At 47.1% G+C, this 19,180-nt stretch overlaps 1 protein-coding gene, 1 long non-coding RNA gene and 1 pseudogene across 2 annotated transcripts; 2 read left to right on the forward strand and 1 right to left on the reverse strand.

Moving 5' to 3' along the window:
- Positions 1-822: 822 nt before the first annotated feature.
- LOC115338526 lies at positions 823-10,203 on the reverse strand (annotated as a pseudogene).
- Positions 2,723-6,472, forward strand: LOC115338597. The gene is made up of 3 exons (XR_003922445.2): positions 2,723-2,734; positions 5,318-5,322; positions 6,277-6,472. It is a non-coding gene; the product is annotated as an uncharacterized LOC115338597 (long non-coding RNA).
- A 311-nt stretch (positions 10,204-10,514) lies between the features above and the next one.
- LOC115346485 (ADP-ribose pyrophosphatase, mitochondrial-like) lies at positions 10,515-16,934 on the forward strand. Its single transcript, XM_030026562.2, has 4 exons — positions 10,515-10,519; positions 12,666-12,903; positions 14,368-14,463; positions 16,699-16,934. The coding sequence occupies exons 2-4, from the start codon at positions 12,710-12,712 to the stop codon at positions 16,781-16,783; spliced, it is 375 nt and encodes a 124-aa protein (XP_029882422.1). The 5' UTR covers positions 10,515-10,519; positions 12,666-12,709; the 3' UTR covers positions 16,784-16,934.
- The last annotated feature ends 2,246 nt before the right edge of the window (positions 16,935-19,180 follow it).

The following is a 19,180-nucleotide window of genomic DNA, read 5'->3' on the forward strand; positions in this document are numbered from 1 at the left end:
CAGGAGTCTTGCACTGTGAAGCAGAAGTTCCCAAGCTGGGAACCCATGGTCTGACACACCCTGAATGTCCTGTTACATGAGCAAAAAGGAAACCGTTTTTGTGTCATTTAGCACATTTAGCAACCGTTTGTGCTGCCGGCAGCACAAACTTCTACCTGTTGCCACCCAAGAGCAGGAGGAGCTGGATGACGAGAGCTCTCCCTTTTCTGAAGAACCTCAGTGTGGAGAACAACACAAAATTCTCAGGTGAGCGGGATGGATTCTACTGGAAGCCACCCGTTTCCAGCTGTGCCAAAGGTGGTAGCATGTTCAGGCCTCCCTTGGATGGCTGTGAGCCCGCGAGTGCCTGATGCAGTCCGGAGTTGCACAAGTGGGTGGAAAGATAATCTGTGCTCTGAAGAGGTCTTTGACCCATGTTTCATCAGATGCTGTTCTCTTGTACCGCAGGCCAAAGACCTTGGGGGTTTAACCTCCTGGTCAAGGTGGGTCCTGACAGAGCAGGCCACTAGCTTGTGATGGGGAGCAGTGAGAGGGCTCATCTGGAGCCTTCCCCCATGCACAATCTGCTCAGGCCCGGCCTGGCACCTGCATTTAAGCCCTGGCCTTGGCCCCAGCCCTTGCATGGGCTGTGCTGTCAGTGTGCCATGCCTGGCCTGTACCTCACTGATCCTGATGTGGCTTCCCAGCGTGACGGGGGACCTGACTTGTCCCTGCTGCCTGGCCTGGTGGTCAGCAGACTCTGGCTGACCCTTTCACCGTTGTAGCACCTGCTCCACTGTCCTTGCTCAGACCTCGTTACCACCTTCATTGTTGAGAGACACCTTTCGGTTAGAGAACTGTATTTATTTAGAATAAGGCATGTTGATGGTGCTAATGCATAATTGACAATTGATGTAATTAGGTATTACATTAGAAACAAGGCTGTATTATTTCAGGTACTCACTAGAAAAGCACACAAAACTGTGAGTGTTTATTAGAGCACATTTTTTAAATTGAAAAAGATAAACTAAGGTGAAACAGGCCACCCACCTCCTATAAATGGCTTCTTGCAAGATACTTTTGCTCAGGGATGAGTCCAGATTTACATATTCTCAGGCAATCCCTTTGCACTCAAGTAGGCAGCTGTGCTGTCCCAAAGACGGGCTTTTGCAGGAATTCCTTTCTGCCTCAGCACTAGGAGATAGAGGCCATGCAACATACAGCAAAAGCAGCCCTTTAGACTTGTAGAGCTGCATCTCTGCTTTATTAACACTCCATGTTATGCAGGTATGTCCCTGCTGCAGGTGTGAGATAAACCCTTAGGTGCACTTGGAGATGGTGGCCTGGAAGCATCTGTCTTAGTTCTGCTCCGAATCAAACCAGCTGAACTATGCTCAGCACATGTTCTGTTTTCACTCATGCCACTGGGAAGTGAGAATCAATTTTTGCTTTTCACTGAGTGCTTTTCTGCCCAACAACTGCATCAAACTTGGTATCAGTCAGCTTTTTCAGAACAGCCAAGGCACGTTCTGGAAACAACCTGAAAGAGATAATAACGTGAAATCAAATGTGGGATAAGGAAAAAACTATGGGAAAAAGTGGCACCACAGGTGAGGGAAAGAGCTGGTCTGGGAGCAGAAGCGTGTGCACACAGACAGACCAAGGCTTAAACTGGGCATTATCTCCAAAGAACACATAGCCTCCATCAATCTCTTACTTGTTTTAACTCCAATCCCACCCATATCCTTTTATGACAGTTCTAAGGCTGGGTATCTACTGGGCAGTATTTTGGTTGCAATATTTCTACAGGATCCAAGAAGGATCAATATTGAACAGAGATACGTACATATTGAGTGTTTTATGCTCTGAAAAGCAGCAGGCCTATGGAAGGATGAGATGTTAAAACTGAGGTGCAGTTTACTCTCCTAGGATTTCTTTTGAGTCATGTCTCTTTGTGTCCCACTGCCCCAAATTAAGACAAAAAAGCAAAGTTATCTTAAGGGCTTTGACAGCATAAGGTTTGACTTCTCTATGCTTCTGCAGACTTGCACTGTCAGCGTGCAGCCCTTGGAGATGCAAAAAGACTTAAAAGCTTTTTCCCCACTGTCTGGTGTCAGGTTTGCAAACAAGATATTTTGTGTTTCATGACATACTGCAGAAGTTAACTGAAAACTTAATTTAGTTGTTCTGATATGAATTCCAGATTTGGAACCTGAGCTCTGATGAAAACACCTCCTCAGCAGAGCAGCTGCACTGGTTATTAAAGACATGTGAGAGGACAGATCTGTGCTTTCCATGGTAGAGCTAAGCAGTAGAGCTAAGCAATAGAGCCCTTCTGAAGCAACTTTCCCAGCCTCAGTGACCTCAGTCTTTGCTGTTGACATGAAGAAAACAAACACTAATAAGCAGCAGGTGCTCAGCTCTTTCTACAACTACACTGGTGCTGCTGGTTCAGAGAAAACTGTTGTTCACAAGCCCAAGGGAAATAGCAATCTGTGAAGAAAAAAGTGTGCTATTGTTCTCTCTCTCCTTCCCAATCAGCCTGTAGAGCGGTTGAGTTCTCCACTGAGAACACTTAGCTGCAGAAAGTGGATCACAAGGACTTATGAGGGGCTCAAAAAATCTTTGTGTATGGTATCTGCTGTTGTCATTAGAAGGAACCACTGCTATTTCATTACCTTGTTATATGTTCTTCTCATACTAAAATATTTCAGATGGGTGGTTGTTTAAAAAATAATATTCTCTCCTGCAGACAGTTACACATTATCTAGTTACTATAGGCATATACATGTCAAGTCTGGACTGATAATAAGTATAGTGATGTCAAACACTGAAGATAATACAAAATAAATGAAACTAGGTTGAATGTGAACGTCTGTCCAGCTGTCATTCCAGGGTTTCTCTAGGCTGCGAAACCATATCATTTACTACCATGAGTGCAAAATGCAGTTCCTTATAAAATAAAACTTAATCTTGAATCAGATGTTACAAGTTTGAGGGTTCTATACTCAGGTAGTTAGCATTGATATGTTCCCCCTTCCTGCCCCTTTTTTGTTTCCTTTGCTACTTACCTTTCAGATAGTAAAGCAACGCTTAGATGTGATGGAACAAAAATCATTTTCTGATTGGTCAGTATTCCTTCCATCAGGGCCTCTACAACTTCTTCAATCTCCAAAACCTTTCCAAGCCTACACAGGAAAGCATACATGCAAGAGCTATGGCGGTAAAACAGAGGCGGTACTAGCCAAGGTAGGATGCTTCACATACGCACAGACTGGGTAATTCCAATGCAACCATTATGTAGGTTAAATGACACTGCAGATTTTCTTTAGCCAATCCTATATATCAGTTTATCTCCAGTATTATATAGTCAGGTGGAATACAAGGCCCAAAGCTGGGGCTAATATGTAGTGCCTTGATGCAAAGAAGGAAGGACAGGAAGGCAGAGTTCTGATAGTTACCTTGTACTGGGGTTTTTGACAAATCCAGTGTTTATAAAAACTGGACAAAGACACGTAGTTTTTATTCCGTCCTTTCCCAGGGTAGACAGCTCCTCTGTCAGAGCTTTATGAAATCCAACGGCAGCAAACTTGCTTGAACTGCAGGAAGGGAAAAAAGCACAAATGAGAAGGCAGAAAATACAATTTCTAACTTTCTACAACTAGAAATTGCCTAAAAGATCACACAGTACTGACTAGGAGGCAAAAAAAAATGTAATCCAGCTAAGAGGAGAGGGCAGGGAATAATTCTAACTTCCCAGAGTGTAGTGCTGGATTAGATATTGCTGCTTGGGGGAGTAACGGTGGCGTGCAGAGCGGGTGTCTTTCAGAAAAGGCACCTTAGTTGCAAACAGACAGATGAATGTCAGGAATTCTTAGAAAATGATAAGTAATGTGCATCAATTGATGGACTTCCCTTTTCTCCCATGTGAGAAGATGCTTCGAAGGAACACGGCGTGAATCTCTAAAATCAAGAAGGATGGGCAGGGTAGAAATGGAGAACAACTCTCTACTGTTTCTTGTACCACACAGGAGGTGTCTCATGGCTTTCGTGTGTGAGTTTTGAAATAGAGGAGCATTATGCATGAAATATTGAGGAAAGTAATGCCACAGAAATCGGTGCAGGCCAGGAGTATAAATTGACACCAAACGGAAGTAGAACCCGAGAATCGGTTTATTGACTGCTATTGATTTGGAGAGTGTAATCCCAGTAAAATCCCTGGCTGGGGAGTTCTCATGTTGCCAACAGCGAGTGACTCTCTAAGGAGTGTTCCCAGGGGAAGACTGGTCCACCTGGAGCTGCTATTACAGAGGGCTAGAGGAGATGCAGAATGACAATATGCAATCTAACAGCTTTTCTGTTCAGGCACCGTGATTTTCTAGACGTGTTTCAAGTAGAGAAAAGCAATTTTATCTCAGGATGGCATAAGTATTTCTGTACACTACAGTCACTGCCACAATGGTAGAAAGATTAAAAAGCTTACTCAATAGGGGTTTACCTGACAACACTACAACACCTCACAGGAGTGCTACTTTCTAAGAAGAAGGGAAGAGAATACCTTTTTGCTATGCTAAGCAAAAGCCTGGATGGGTAAGGGAGAGAAAAAAAGAGCAGCTTTCATCAGTTGATGTATCACATGAATATTCCTTCCTACAAGCATTTGCTGCCTGATTCAGTCAGAGCTGATAAGCAAATTGGCAGGAACCTCCAGGCATCCTTCAGTGCTGGCTGTTGTGCTTTTTTCCTCCTTAGCATGGTCCTTTGGACGTGCCATATTCAGTGTAGGATTATTTTGTGTTATGGGTTTGTGTGGCGCGGTTTTTTGGTAGTGGGAGAGGGGGCCGCAGGGGTGGCTCTTGTGAGAAGCTGCTAGAAGCTCCCCCGGCTCCAAGTCGGACCTGCCTCCGGCCCAGGCCGACCCAAACAGTGATGGTGGTAGCGCCTCTGGGAGAAGATTTAAGAATGGGAACCTGCAGTGAGTAGGGGGATTGGAATGTGAGAGGAACACCTCTGCAGACACCAAGGACAGTGCAGAAGGAGGGGGAGGAGGGGTGCCTGAGGAGGTGGATGCCCCTGCAGCCTGTGGAGGGGAGTGGGGGAACAGATGCCCCGAGGATGGCCATGACTCCAGGGGAAAGCCTGTGCTGGAGCAGCATGTGGCTGAAGATCGGCCCACGGAAAGGACCCATGCCAGAGGAGTTCGTGAAGAACTGCAGCCTGTGGGAAGGACCCACATTGGAGAAGTTCATGGAGAAATGTCTCCCGTGGGAGGGAGCCCGCACTGGAGCAGGGGAAGAGTGATGAGTGCCCTCTCCCTGAGGAGGAAGGAGCGGCAGAGACAAGGTGTGCTGAACTACCCCAACCCCCATCCCCGGTTCCCCCTGCGCCGCCAGGGAGAGGAGGTGGAGAGACCGGGGAGTGGAGTTGAGCCGGGAAGGAGGGAGGGGTGGGGGGAAGGTGTTCTAAGGTTTGGTTTTACTTCCTAATATCCTTGTTTTGATTTGATTTGTAGTAAATTAAATTGATTTTGTTTTCTTCCCCAAGTTGAGCCTGTCTTTTGCCCGTGACCATAAGTGGTGAATGATCCCTCCCCGTCCTTGTCTCGACCCACGAGGCCTTTTCTTTGTATTCTCTCCTCATCGCACCATGGCTGCGGTGGGGAGGAAGTGAGCGAGTGGGTGCGTGGTGCTTTGCCGGTGCCTGGGCTGAAACCACGACATTTTGGTTGCTCTGTGCTTGCTGATGGAGGAAGACGCAATTAAAAATAAAAAATGAAGAGAGCTGATTTTAAAATCACTTACCAATAAGCCACCATGAACGAAGTCACAAGTGACCTGCTGCCGAAGCCACCGTGACTATGTGACCGTGGTTGTTGTTTCATCATGGTTGGCAGAAAGCTCTTGTGGTCTTGAGAGTCATTTAAACCAAGAGGCAAAATGTGGGGGAGAGGAAAGGGGAAAAGAACAACATTTTCTTAGGCATATTCAACACTGACCCTGACTATCATTAATTAAGCGACTAATGCTATTGCTAATGCTATGCGCTGTACAGCACCTCAGATTCTGAGAGCCACAGAGATACCCATTTCTCCATTCAGCAGGTACAACTGGGAACCTGTTTTCCAAACGGGGAATGTTTCAGGAAGTTGGCTATAAACAGGAGCTGATTCTCACATCTTTCCTGCGCTGCTTTTTAGGTTTCAGGTGTCAGCGGCAACGCTGCCAGTGTCTCACCTCAGCATGTACCATAAACACACTCATCAATCTGTAGCTTCTCTTTTCTTCTGCTGCAAATGAGTCCTTAACAGCTGAAACCCTCCCACTCTGTAACTCCTGCTGGCAGCTGCCCTACCCCAGGAGTCAGCTGTGGGCGTGCCAAGGACCCACAGCCCAGATCTGACAGGGCCCAGCTGTGCTACCATGACTCAAGACTGCTGGGAGGAAGCTGTGAGAAAGTCCACAGAGAGATGAGAGAGGTACAAATCGTAAGGAGAGGCAGGGACTGACGGGAACGGGCTCGGAAGGAGCTCAAGGAGCCAGGAGGGAAGGCGGGGTGACATAGCGGGGGTACAAACCACGAGGGCAAGAGTGCCCAGGAAGATTGGCCAGGCTGGTGGGTGCAGTCAGGGAGGGGCCAGGCCTTGCTGTGCCCTGTAGCCAGGCTGTGCTGGGAGCTGCGGGGCTGCCCCTCTCCTGCTCTGCCCGACCCACACCTGCCTAGCCATTCGGGCCACGTTACCGGCTGCCTTTTGTGCAGGTGAGCCGATAAAAACATTGGTTTGTATTTTTCAGCTGCGTATCTTCTATTTGCAGGGTTTCGGCGCTCAGCTGCGGGCACCCAAACTACCCAATGTGTAGAGGAACCCCTAATACCCCTCTGACAGAGACCCACCCATGCTGCAGATGAGGCCGTCGCTGGCTAGCTCATGCAGAGGAAAGAGAGAATGAAAAACTGGGCCAGGCTCTGATCAGCAAGAGGCTAATCAAGTTTCCCAACAGTCAGTCTAGCTGGGTGCCCCTGTGCTATACGTGTCCAAAAGACGCTTTTTGTAATTCACTGCTAGCTGAAAATAACTGTTAGCCTAAATATGCCTCCTCAGCAACGCTCCCAAAAAACCATAGGTGTGAAGATAGTAGTGGCCCTTACCCAGATGTGAGCAAGAATGTTGACTTCAAACATCCTTTCAATCTGGTGGTCCTGAGTCGAGAGCAGGTCGGCAGCTGTAATCACGCCGGCGTTATTCACCAGGATGGAAGACATCCCCAATGTCCTTCTTCACCTTTTGGACAGAAAAAAACAGAAAGGTTGCGTGTCATTTGTTATCAAAAAAATGCAAGGCTGTGGAAGATGAGCGACAATTAATTTAATTGTTAACGTTTCTTTCTTTTAGGGAGAGGAAGATTGCACCATGTTTCCAGATGTGGTAGGACCTGTGCGTAGTACCATGAAATCTGGTTTAGATCTGAGGCGTCTCCCTTAATTACTGCCAGTACTTACAGTCTTCCACACATTGCCTACAGACACAGTGTGCTCTGTGTAGTCACAGTTGGGACTGGATGTGCAGACTGTTTTGAGCCAGCTGCACCATATCCTTTACAATAAAATATTTCAAATGTCCCCCAGTGTTGTCTGGTGCTGCTCAGGAAACTAAAGGCTTCCAGTTCCTTCAGGGACTGGAAGTCTAAAGAGCAAACTTGGCAACAAGGCGTATATGCCAGAGCCCCACAGAAGAGGATGAGACTGCCTGCGATCTCAGAAGTGCTGCTTCACTCTCCGTACAGAAAGCAGCAAGAAGTGGGGAGATTCCAAGGGCTTGCACGATTTGCGTACACTAGCCCTTCTCTTGTTTTCCTGACTTTTCTGAAAATCGAGCGTGTTTGGGTAAGCTTTTGGACGTGCCCCTGCTGCCTACCTTCTCTGCAGCGCTGCAGAATTTCCTCCCTTTTGCTGCAGTCCACCACGAAGGCTTGAACAGTGGCTCCCAGCCTTTCGCATTCTGCTGCCGTGTCCTCAACGCCATGCTGTAAGAGGCAGAAAAGACAGACACGCATGCGCAACTGTACCCTGTCCGTGTGTTGCTGCTCGGGCACCGCGGCAGACCAGTTAGAGGCTGAAGATTTGTCCTGATTGCATAACCACTGCCAAGCCCCTGAACCGTTCACAGCTACCCAGGGAAAGAGCTGTAGCTAGCACCTGAGGGAGGGCTAGTATTCCGACCTAAATTTCGGACCTGCGTAGAGTGACTGCCAGAAAGGGAATGTGGCAACAAGAGTGAGTTTGCCTTGGTAAAGCACACGTAACTAGGCTGCAGAAAGGGGGCACTCGGTGACTTTCACAGCACAGCAGGCAGACACCATGACTGTAAGCAGAGCTCTTAAAACACAGGCCCAGCTGACACCCCCGAGATACGAAGAGTGGCCCTATATGTTTCTGTATTCACAGACTGCATGTGAGAAGAGAGGTGTGCTCCAAAGCGCACAGTGCAGAGAGACATTTCTTACAGAACAGCATTTGACACCCACAGAACAGAAGCTCCCCCAAGTCATTCTGTCAACCCAGTAAGTGAGGGCAGAAGTGACTTTGCTGTAGCCTTGTCCCCAGGTGCCAGTAAGCCATGGCAATGGGGACCTGTGCAGTGAAAAGCCCCAGTTCACAAATGGCCCGGGACAGCTCAGCACTTGACAGAAGCTGTGCAGGTGGCTGGGGTGGGTGACTGGCAGCTCCCCTCAGCCCCAGCTGCTGCTTAAGGCTGATGGCCGCCCAGAAGTGAGACCTTCGTCAAGGCAGTTGGACTGGGGAAGCATACTCCTAAAACCTTCAGGATCCACCACCTCCTTTGGCATTGTATTTCAGAGCCTGCTTACACCCACCCTTACAATATATTTCCCAGCACCAAAGCCAGGTCTTGCTCGTTACTAAGTTTATTCCTTTTCCCCCCATTCCAGCGAACATGGACAACACCCTACTTGCCAGCAGCCCTTTACGCATCGGGAGACCGGTGCCGTGCCTCCTCCCACCCCTCCAGAGTCTGGCCTTAGCCGTAATGGGTAGCAGGAACAGACACTGAACATGTTTGACAATATCCTCCCTATTTATACATTCCTTTACGCTAGGCTTGTCTTGGGTTGTTTGTTTGTTTGTGGTGCGCTGGGGTTTTTTCGCAGCTTCAGGATGACATAATGAACTGCTCTGCAGTTTCTGATCCACTGTGTCAGAAACCTTTCCCGCGCACTGCTGCCCAGCCACGCACCCCTCTGTACAGCCAATCACTCCCACACACAGCACTTTGCCTTGATCCCTACTGAATGACATTCCGCGTGTCTGCATCTGTCCATCCTCCGCTTGCCAAGGTCTTTTTGCGTTCCAGTCAAGTGAGCTGAAATGAAGAGTTTGGGCTAGTGTAAACATTTACCAAGGCACCGTCTACACACTGAACCGTGCCAGAGGGCAGCAGGGCTCGCACACAAGTCAACGCAGTGATGCCCGTCAATATGAGTAGAGACACATCCTCCAGCAACGTACGCAAAGTATCTTGAGGCTAGAGAGACAGCGAGCAGAAGGTAAACCTGCTTCTCCATAGAAACAGGCTTCTGGTCTGGGCGTGCCTTCTTCTGCCAGCCTAGGCAGTGGTTCCAACAGCAGGTGGCTGACCACTGCGCTCCCTCTTGCAGGCACTCTTTGATGTGCTGTGCATGCTACCTCGCTGATTAGCACTGAGTAAGTGTGGGACCCAGACACCTGCGTCCTCTGGTGCGAGTGGGGCCAAACCCTGTACTGGCGCTCAGCGTCCCAGTCCGTGAGCTGACCGTGAGCCAAGGGGAGCGGACGTGGGAGGAGGCAATGTGGATGCAATTTGTGTGCAGCCCTTCCCACGCTATTAAAAACCCAGTGGCCTCAGAGATGAACAAGTCAAGACACGAACTGTACCATTACCTTATTGATGTCCCACAGAACCAGTCTGCTTTGACGCCTGGCGAACTCGAAGGCAGTCGCTCTCCCTATGCCATGGCCAGCACCCGTGATGAGAACAAGCTCTCCACTGACAGACTTTCTCTTCACAGGGACAAAAAGCTTCACAAAAGCCTCCAAGTAGGAGTAGATGAGCGTAGCCAGGAACAGGAGCAGATCCAGAAACGGATTCATTGTTTGGCTGAAAGTCCTTTGATAACCTGACTGAACTTTAACCTCTTTTGACGAGGACGTGGATTGATGATTTACCAGCAGCCCCGCGGCCCGCCTGAGCACGCACCGCTCGTTCCGTCAGCCACGGGCCTCTGCTCCGGCAGGAACCGCCCCTCGCCGCGGCCCTCCCCGCGCCGCCCGGCCCGCTCCGGCCGCGCCCCAGGCTCCCCTCGCCCCGCGGGGCTCCGTGAAACGCGGGGACCGCGATCGCCGAGGTCCGGACCGCGACCGGGGCGCGAGGAGCAGCAGCCGCCACCGATGCGACGGGCCCCTGGCCCGGCCACACCTCCCGGCGGCGCAGCGACCAGTCAGAGAGCGCCGTTTGGGGATGGGGCGTGTCCGGGGAGGGGAAAAGCCGGTGGGCTGGAGGCGCTCGCGATTGGTGGCGCTCCGCCCAACGAGAGGCGAGCTTGTAAAGAGGGTCGGCGGCGGCTGCGGCGGCTGCGGCGGCGGCTCGGCCGGTCGGGGCTCGGGGCGGCCCGGCCCGGCAGGTACCGGGCAGCGCTCGGGGGCCACCGGCGGCTCGGGGAAGGGCGGCAGCTCGGAGCTGGCTGCCTCGCCCAGCCGGTCCAGCGCCCGCATTTCAGGCCCGGCCCAGCCCTGTGGAGCTGAGGCGAAACTGCTTCTGCCGAGGTGGGGTCGGCGTCGTCGTCGATGCCGCTTCCTGCGGTGCCCTTCGTGCAGCGGCGGGGCCCGGTTTCGCACGGGCAGTCGCCGTGTTTTCTTTCACTGTTGCGCTGTCCACCCAGCCTGTCCGGTGCGTTCACCAGCACCGTCCTCCCCTCAGGTACCGTGGCCTGTTGATGTGAAGCTGGGCCGTGCCCAGGCCAGGCCGGGGTGGTGCTGCTGAGTCGGTGGCTCTGCTGGTGTTTGGCCCCGTTGAGGTGGTGCCCTGTTCTCGAGGGAGCAGCCACCTTATTGCTGGGCCGAGGTCTCAGGGCTGCCTTGGCATGCCCTGCTAGCTGAGGGGGAGCTTGGCATGGGATGTGCTGTGTAGCTGACAGCGTCGCTTTTGGATGTGGCAGAAACAAAAATCAGGCTGTCCTTTAGACTGATGCAGTTATTGAAATACACAAAAGCGATGTAACATTGGCCTGGCTGTGGAGGTTGGTGCCCTATCAAGTATGCCCTTTTCCCCATCTCTGTTAAAGATTTTTATGAGCCTCAAGTGGTTTGTGAATTGAATTGTGCTTGAGAACATCAACTCAGCAGTGAATGTGACAGCACATGTGCTGTAACTGTGACCAATGAATTCTCAACTTCAGTGTGAAGCAGAACCTACTCTCGTAGAGGCACCTGAAGATTTCATAGCATGAGTGAGGAGTTTAGAACTGGAACTGCTGTTTTTTTAAAGAGCCTGGCCTGTTTTGCTAGTTATAACCTAATATGCATATCTGAGTTCAAATAGCAGGGTTAATACTAGTGTACGAGTTGCTTTTTTTTCTTTTTTTGTCAGAAGCTCATTGGTCCCATCATCACTTTGCTCAAATGTTAACTTGTTAAAACCTGGGTGCATTTTGCAGAGGAGACATATTTCCTTACATGCTGGAAGTGATTCTTTGATTTTTTTAAAAAAAAAAAAAAAAGCTTTTCACTAAGAACTTAAAAATATCTTGTTTTTAGAGTACTATTGTAGGTTATAGCCCCTTGCTGAGCTTTGAGCCTCTTCTCTAGAGTAATCCTCTTTGTTTTTGTAATAGTTAAAAAAATTGAGTACAGGAAGGCTGCTTTGTGTGTTGAAGGAAAACTGTGTAGCGTTTTTAAGAGCTGATGATCGGGCACTGTAACCCAATCTGCTGTTGAGTATTTCATTGTTGGACTGGTCTTTCAGCTCCAGAAAACCCATGGCAAAATAAAATCACTAGGAGTCTCAAGTATTTTTTTTTTTTCTTTTAACTTAACTGGTTTGATAGTTCTAGCCTTCTTTAAAATTGAAAACCAAGGTAAGTGTTATCCTACTCAGTATTGCACAAAATAATATTTTGGTGGTCATAGCAACTTGTAGAGCTGTGTTGCTCAGGCTTTTGGATATTTCATTCTTGCTCTTACCTGGTTTACCACTGGGTGTGACAGCAGGACTCTTGTAAGGCTGGGTTGGTTTGTTGATGAAATGCCCATGCAGAGATTTAATGTTCAAGCAGACCTTTCTTCTGCATTTATGGTAAAACTGTTTGAGGTGTTCCTTTTATATGATTAATAACTGGTCAGTGTTCCACACAGTCTGGAATGGCAGTTCCAGTTCTCAGCTTTTCACTCATACTATGAAATCTTCCTGTGTGTCTAGTAGAGTACTCTTCTGCTTCAAGAAGCTGAAGGTAAAATTCAGAATTTGTTGGTCCAGGTGTACATTTGCATGATGTCTGAAAGAAGCAATAATATATTACTGAGAGCTGTTTTGTTGAAAAAGCCTAGTCTGTTCCACTTGCTATAATGTACTCTGCACATCTGGGATTAAATAACAGGGTTAAAGCCTAAGGAATGAGGTGGTGTTTTCTTTCTTTCAGTAAACTTGTCTGCAAACTGTGGGTCCCACCTTCATCCTGTTAACATGTTCAACAGTTACAATGTTAAGTTCTACCACAGCAAAGCTCTCACCTCCCCCTATCCGGGATCACATGTTGAGCGTGGTCAAGTTCCTGAAGATAAGGTGGGCTGGCTAATTGAGTGGAAAGATTATAATCCTGTGGAATACACTGCAATGTCTGTTTTGGCTGGACCCAGTTGGGCGGATCCCCAAATCAAGTGAGTGTAAATTGTGGCTCTTTTCTCCTGTGAACATGGAAGCAGGAAATAGGGATCAGCTGAGTTAAGAAGATCATCAGCTTAAGTGATGTGTGATTCTACAGTGATGTGTGAGAGTCAAGACCTAGAAAAATGGTGGTTAGAGAACTGAATGGTTTGGATTAGCTGTGACTGTCTTTGACACATGAGTTTACTGAGCTGGTGATTGAGGTAAGAGTAGTGTTAATTGGAATAATGGACAGCTATTGATGCTGTGTAGTGCTGCTTCTCTGTGTTGTGAGCTAAGTAAAAAAATCTCCTAATTCTCCTTAAGAATTTGGGAGAACAATTTCATAATATACTTGTTTGTTTGTTCATGGATCGAATGCAAGATGAGAAGAGAATTAAAGTAGAATTGTAGTTTTTGAGTTGAATGCTCTGACTCAGGAAAGGTGACAGGTTGAATGCATGACTGTATTTCTTTTTTTTCTGAATGTGTATATTGATATTTTTTTTTTATTGATTCTGTGAATACATTCTCCTCTCAAGGAATGCTGTATCCTTCTTGGCTAGAAAGTTAGATGCATGCATCTAGTGTAACTTGTGATAATGTGAAATGATGATTCCTCTGTATGAACATCTGTAGAAAAATCAGAAGATAATGGCACTTGAGGTTTCAGCCTTACCTTCCTTGTTTCCCATTGCTGTGTGAACATGTGCTTCTATTTGCTCTTAATTTGGTTAGTATTCTGCTGATAGCAAGGCACACTGCTCCTTAGACTCTGTAGGGCTGCTGATGTTCTGTCAAGGCATAGTTGGAAAAGTGTCAGGTAATCTTTTAGTAGGTGTTGGTAATACTTGAAAATAGAGTCCTTTTTGGGTATTAGTGTAAATTCCCAAATGAATTGTGTAGAAGAAGCTAATCAGTAGTTTGAAACCTGTGATGGTTTGAGAGGAATTGCTTTTGGGAAAGTAAATAATACTTCTGTAGACAGCTGCTTCTCTACTGGTTTTCAGAGGTATACATAGGAGATTGGCATTAAGCTAATTTTGAAAATCAGTGATTATTAGCTTGTAACTCTGATAAATCATATCTAATAAATTTCTGCTCAATTTTTTTATTAGCAAAATATTTTTTTAGTTTTATCAATGGATAACATCCTTCTGTGTTCTCTAACCTTAACAAGAGCACCTTTGAAACACTTTGTCTAAATGAAAACCTAGAGAGACACAATGTTAAAGTCTTCAGAGGGACGTGCTTACGTCTGCAGAACTAAATACAGGGAGACTGTCATCAATAAAGGTTGAGACTTTATAGCTTCCTATAGAAAAGGGAGGGCCTACAACTTGAATTCTGGTATAAAAACTGCTCATTGGTCAAATGGGTGTTGCTGATCTGGTGGTTGGCCTGCAAGCTTTTGTGGGGCAGAGGGGTGTTTTGCGTTTTTATAACTTATCTCTATTAAATTATTCTTTTCCACACAGTGATAAAGGTTTTTCTCCCAAATTCAATGAGAGGGATGGAGAAGTGGAGAGGAGGAGTCTGAATGGCTTGTATGTGGTTGAAAATGGGAGGCCCCGGTGAGTGGTTTTTTGTTTGCATATTCATTTCAGTGATGTAGTTTCAGGTCTATCAGTTTTGATGCGTGGTACCTGATAGAACAAAATCAAGATAGTCTCCCCTAGGGACAGGAAAAATGCTGCCTCAGGTCCAGAGACTTCTTTCTTTGGAAGAAGGTTGTGTCAAAGAGGCACTAAAAGGTTAGCCAGTAGTACCACAACAGAGGGTTGCGGTGACACTGGAGTTGGAGGAGCTCTAACACGGTTAATAGTAGGGTCTGTTGAATTAATTTTTTCCACAGTTTGACCAGGTGTTGGGCTTTGAAGCTTTTGTACCACTTGTGTGGTATGGCGGAGTGGAAGAGTATTTGCTTCCACTGACAAATCCTGGCATAGCACAGATGGGTAATCTCACCTAAAAATAATTTTTCTTTCTGCCATTTGTACATAATTGAATGCTCTGTTCGTCTGTAGTCTTGGAAACTAGATTCCATTTTCAGACAAGGTTGTGTGTGCAATGAGAGTAATGTTTGATCAGGAGCATTTCGGGGCACAAGATCTGAGAAATGACAAAGCCATTCTGTATATTTCCTTTCCCTGTACAATCAACACAAAAAGAGGTTGATGGAGAAAACCATGCTTGTCTCTCTTGCTCTTTAAAGCATATGGTGGCACCAAATGTATGTTGCTATCCTTTTCTTTGTTGTTATTTAAGCTTCTTTGAAGCTGCTTCTTTTAGAATACTTGCAGTATATTTTGAATGTGGGGAGGTAAATATGCTTAATGTACTGGGCCACTTATTTCAGAAATCCGGTGGGAAGGACTGGCCTCACAGGCAGAGGACTGTTAGGGCGCTGGGGGACCAAACCATGCTGCTGATCCTGTTGTAACTAGGTAAGCGTCAGGTGACTGTAAGGTGCCCTGCAGCAGAGCAAAAAAACCCATGCATTTAGCTTTTTCTGTGCATCTCTGGACAGGCTATTACTTTTCACAGGCCCTTTGTGTGTGTTCCTATATGTGTAAGCCCATTCAGATATGGGTGTCTGGAGAGATACATAGACATGTAGAACATGAATGTCACAATTTTTTAGTCTTTGTCTCTGGCAAAGAGTAAGGACTCACTGCTAATGACAGGCAATCACTTCTGAAATGCTGAGGAAGCAGATTTAAAAAAAAACAAAAACAAAAAAAAAAACCCAACAAACCAGGAAGCATAATTTAATAGAAATACATTATACAAATAATCTTCAGTAACAAATGTAAAACCTGAAAGGGTTATGTGATACTTTGGTACCGTATACATAATATGCCAAAAGGCCTTAGGTGAGGCATGTTAAATTGCAAAAATAGGTTTTTCTGTCATAATGACTCAACTGCAAAAAAAAAAAGCAATGTGCCTGCTTTTGCTCTGTAAGAAATACTTACTTGGCCTAGTATGTTATAGGAGGAGGCAGGGTTATGTTCTCTTTTTTTTTTTTTTCTTTTGTCAGTGTATGCTCTGTTTTAGTGGTGCTTTTGCGGCCAGGATCTGTGTGTATGTGCTAACTATTGTACACGCAGAAAGCGTTCAGAAAAGATAGCATAGTTAACAAAGGTGCAAGCTGAGAAGTGCCATGCTGAAGATAGAACCATCGTGAAAATCATCCTAATGCATTTTACTTCTTCCCCTTTTCAGAAGGCTGCCAATGCTATTGAGTTGTTTCCTTGAAAGTAAAAGAAATGCTGCTTTTATTTTGTCTTTGTTTAGAGAGCTTTTTGCTTTAACTATTGGTAGTTCTTCTTAATTCTATACTGAAGGCAACAGTGGGTGTTTGTGGTGGTGCGCTGGTGCTGGGTGAGGTGCTTCGGAGGTGTTGCAGCATGCATGTACGTTCTGTTCTAGCAGAAGGCATCCTTGTGAGGGATAGGCACAAGTGCGGCTCGGTGCGCGTCACAGCTGGTAGGATGTGCTGGACGTAGCTCTCAAAGGAGCTGCTGCTATCAGCATGGCTACAGAAATGTGGCTCTTGGGCGGTTTCTGTCCTTTTGGCTGAGGAAAACACAGTTGGTGGAGGTGCGTGAAAACTCAGTGTTCTGCCCTTGGTGGCAATCTTGCCAGATGGCATCTGTTGGTCCCGTCCCCACCCTGCCCGTGATGGTTCTCTCTCTGCTTTGTTTGCCCCTGCACAGGTGACAGCATGGGTGCCTTGCTGTTCCTCTCCCAGGCGCTTGTGTCAAGAAGCAGCAAAGCATGTTCTTGTTTGTCGTTTGCTGCAGGTGGAAGAGGGACAGAAGTGGCAATAAAATTGCTCATCCAGTTACTGGCAAAAACATCTTGAGGGTCCCTTCGACTCTGCTGTAATTCTGTCTCGAATCCTGCTGTGTGAGTGCCCAGTCGCTCAGCCTCATGAGGTCCTTCAGCAGTTTTTTCCATGGTTAGTTCAAGTCCGTCCTTGTTTGCATACCTGTGCGTTGTCAGCAGACTTTGTCCCCTGCCTTCCTCTTCCAGGTCATTTAACAAAAGCTGAATGGTAATAGTTCTTTCAACTCATGGACTCCACAAGTGAGCTCTTGGCCCACTTTTCCTTCTTATTGTATCTTTTATTAGTTTGTTATCCATATCCAGACCTTCCATCTTGTGCTATGGCTGCTTAGTTTCCTGAAGTCCTTTGGAAAATGGCACTGATTGTGTGAATTGGATCATCTTTATCTAATTGAGTCTAAATTGCACAACTCATGCTTGGACTTGCTTGTGTGTAATGCAGTATTCAGAACCTTAATTAGGACAATCCTGGTAGGAAAGAAGAGAAAACGAATTTCAGGTGTTTCATCTGGATCTAACAATGTAACTGCATGGTCTTATTTGAAAAGAATTTCTGACCTTGCTCCTTTGTTTTTCAGTTAGAAAATGAGATGTGTCCAGGTCATGTTCATAATGTTATTTAAGGATTTTTTTGAGCCTCTTGGGAAAGAGTGAAGGTTGCATGAACATCTGTCTTCTGACCAAAATCAGTCTCCCGTTGAAATTAAAGTTGTTGAAAAGGCTTTTTTTTTGTCCTGGTGCTTTAGCTGCACTGTTGCTCATCTTGTCTGTGGGAGACTGGGTTGACTCCAGCAGAGAGATTCAGAGCTAGGCACTTCCTACTTTTCTCTTGGAAGTTCATTCTGTTCTTAATTAACACATCGGCGTTCGGGCCAGACCCTAATTGCACAGCTCAGCGGTGCTGTCATTTTCCTGGCACGAGGCTCCAGTCAGTGCTGTGGCTGAGACAGAGAAGGCAGGGAGGGGAGAGAAGCGCCGACTCCAAGAGGCACCTCAGAGGGAGGCAGAGCATGAGGCCAGAATCACTAACCTGACTCATAACGAGTTCTAAGCCAGGATGTGAGGTATCACTCTTCAAATTTGGGACTTAGCTGTAGGCAGCTATATGAAGCTTGTTCACATAGGCTCCTGCTAGGCACCCATAATGACCAGACTTTGGGATAAGCTTCAGTTGTCTGTTGTGGCCAGAAAGAGAACTGAGGAGCCCAGAAGGCTTGATGGTTCAATTCTGTCACTGGTGTTCAGGAGATGAAGGTTTAAATCCTTCCTCTTGCATCTGCTTCTTTATGCCGAGCAGAAGACTTGCAGTCTCAGGCAACATGGAGAAGAGCACGTGGCTCTCAGTTGTGACAGGCCCATCCTCTTAGCAAGAGCTGAATACATAGCTCAAATAAAAGCAGAAGCAGCACAAAACAAAAGGAACCTCTTTCAGAGTAGACACGACATTAAATCACAATAATCAGATTTGGGGGATGCCACTGTGGCAGGGAAAACAGACTTAGAAAATAACTCACTGAACACGCATGCAAGTTGGCCTCCTTTATCCTTCAGGACTCAAAGCATGCTTCTCAAATGTTTTGGGGTTTGGTTTTAAATACAACCCATGCCTAACAGTCTTTAATTGGCTTTTAACTTTTTTTTTTTACCTTCCCTGAAATTTGCAAACCCCTTCTTTCTTTTCCTTCCTTGGCTACAGGAGTCTTGCACTGTGAAGCAGAAGTTCCCAAGCTGGGAACCCGTGGTCTGACACACCCTGAATGTCCTGTTACATGAGCAAAAAGGAAACCGTTTTTGTGTCATTTAGCACATTTAGCAACCGTTTGTGCTGCCGGCAGCACAAACTTCTACCTGTTGCCACCCAAGAGCAGGAGGAGCTGGATGACGAGAGCTCTCCCTTTTCTGAAGAACCTCAGTGTGGAGAACAACACAAAATTCTCAGGTGAGCGGGATGGATTCTACTGGAAGCCACCCGTTTCCAGCTGTGCCAAAGGTGGTAGCATGTTCAGGCCTCCCTTGGATGGCTGTGAGCCCGCGAGTGCCTGATGCAGTCCGGAGTTGCACAAGTGGGTGGAAAGATAATCTGTGCTCTGAAGAGGTCTTTGACCCATGTTTCATCAGATGCTGTTCTCTTGTACCGCAGGCCAAAGACCTTTGGGGGTTTAACCTCCTGGTCAAGGTGGGTCCTGACAGAGCAGGCCACTAGCTTGTGATGGGGAGCAGTGAGAGGGCTCATCTGGAGCCTTCCCCCATGCACAATCTGCTCAGGCCCGGCCTGGCACCTGCATTTAAGCCCTGGCCTTGGCCCCAGCCCTTGCATGGGCTGTGCTGTCAGTGTGCCATGCCTGGCCTGTACCTCACTGATCCTGATGTGGCTTCCCAGCGTGACGGGGGACCTGACTTGTCCCTGCTGCCTGGCCTGGTGGTCAGCAGACTCTG

This window comes from Aquila chrysaetos, chromosome 1 (assembly GCF_900496995.4).
Source record: "Aquila chrysaetos chrysaetos chromosome 1, bAquChr1.4, whole genome shotgun sequence".
In the NCBI taxonomy this organism is placed as follows: domain Eukaryota; kingdom Metazoa; phylum Chordata; class Aves; order Accipitriformes; family Accipitridae; genus Aquila; species Aquila chrysaetos.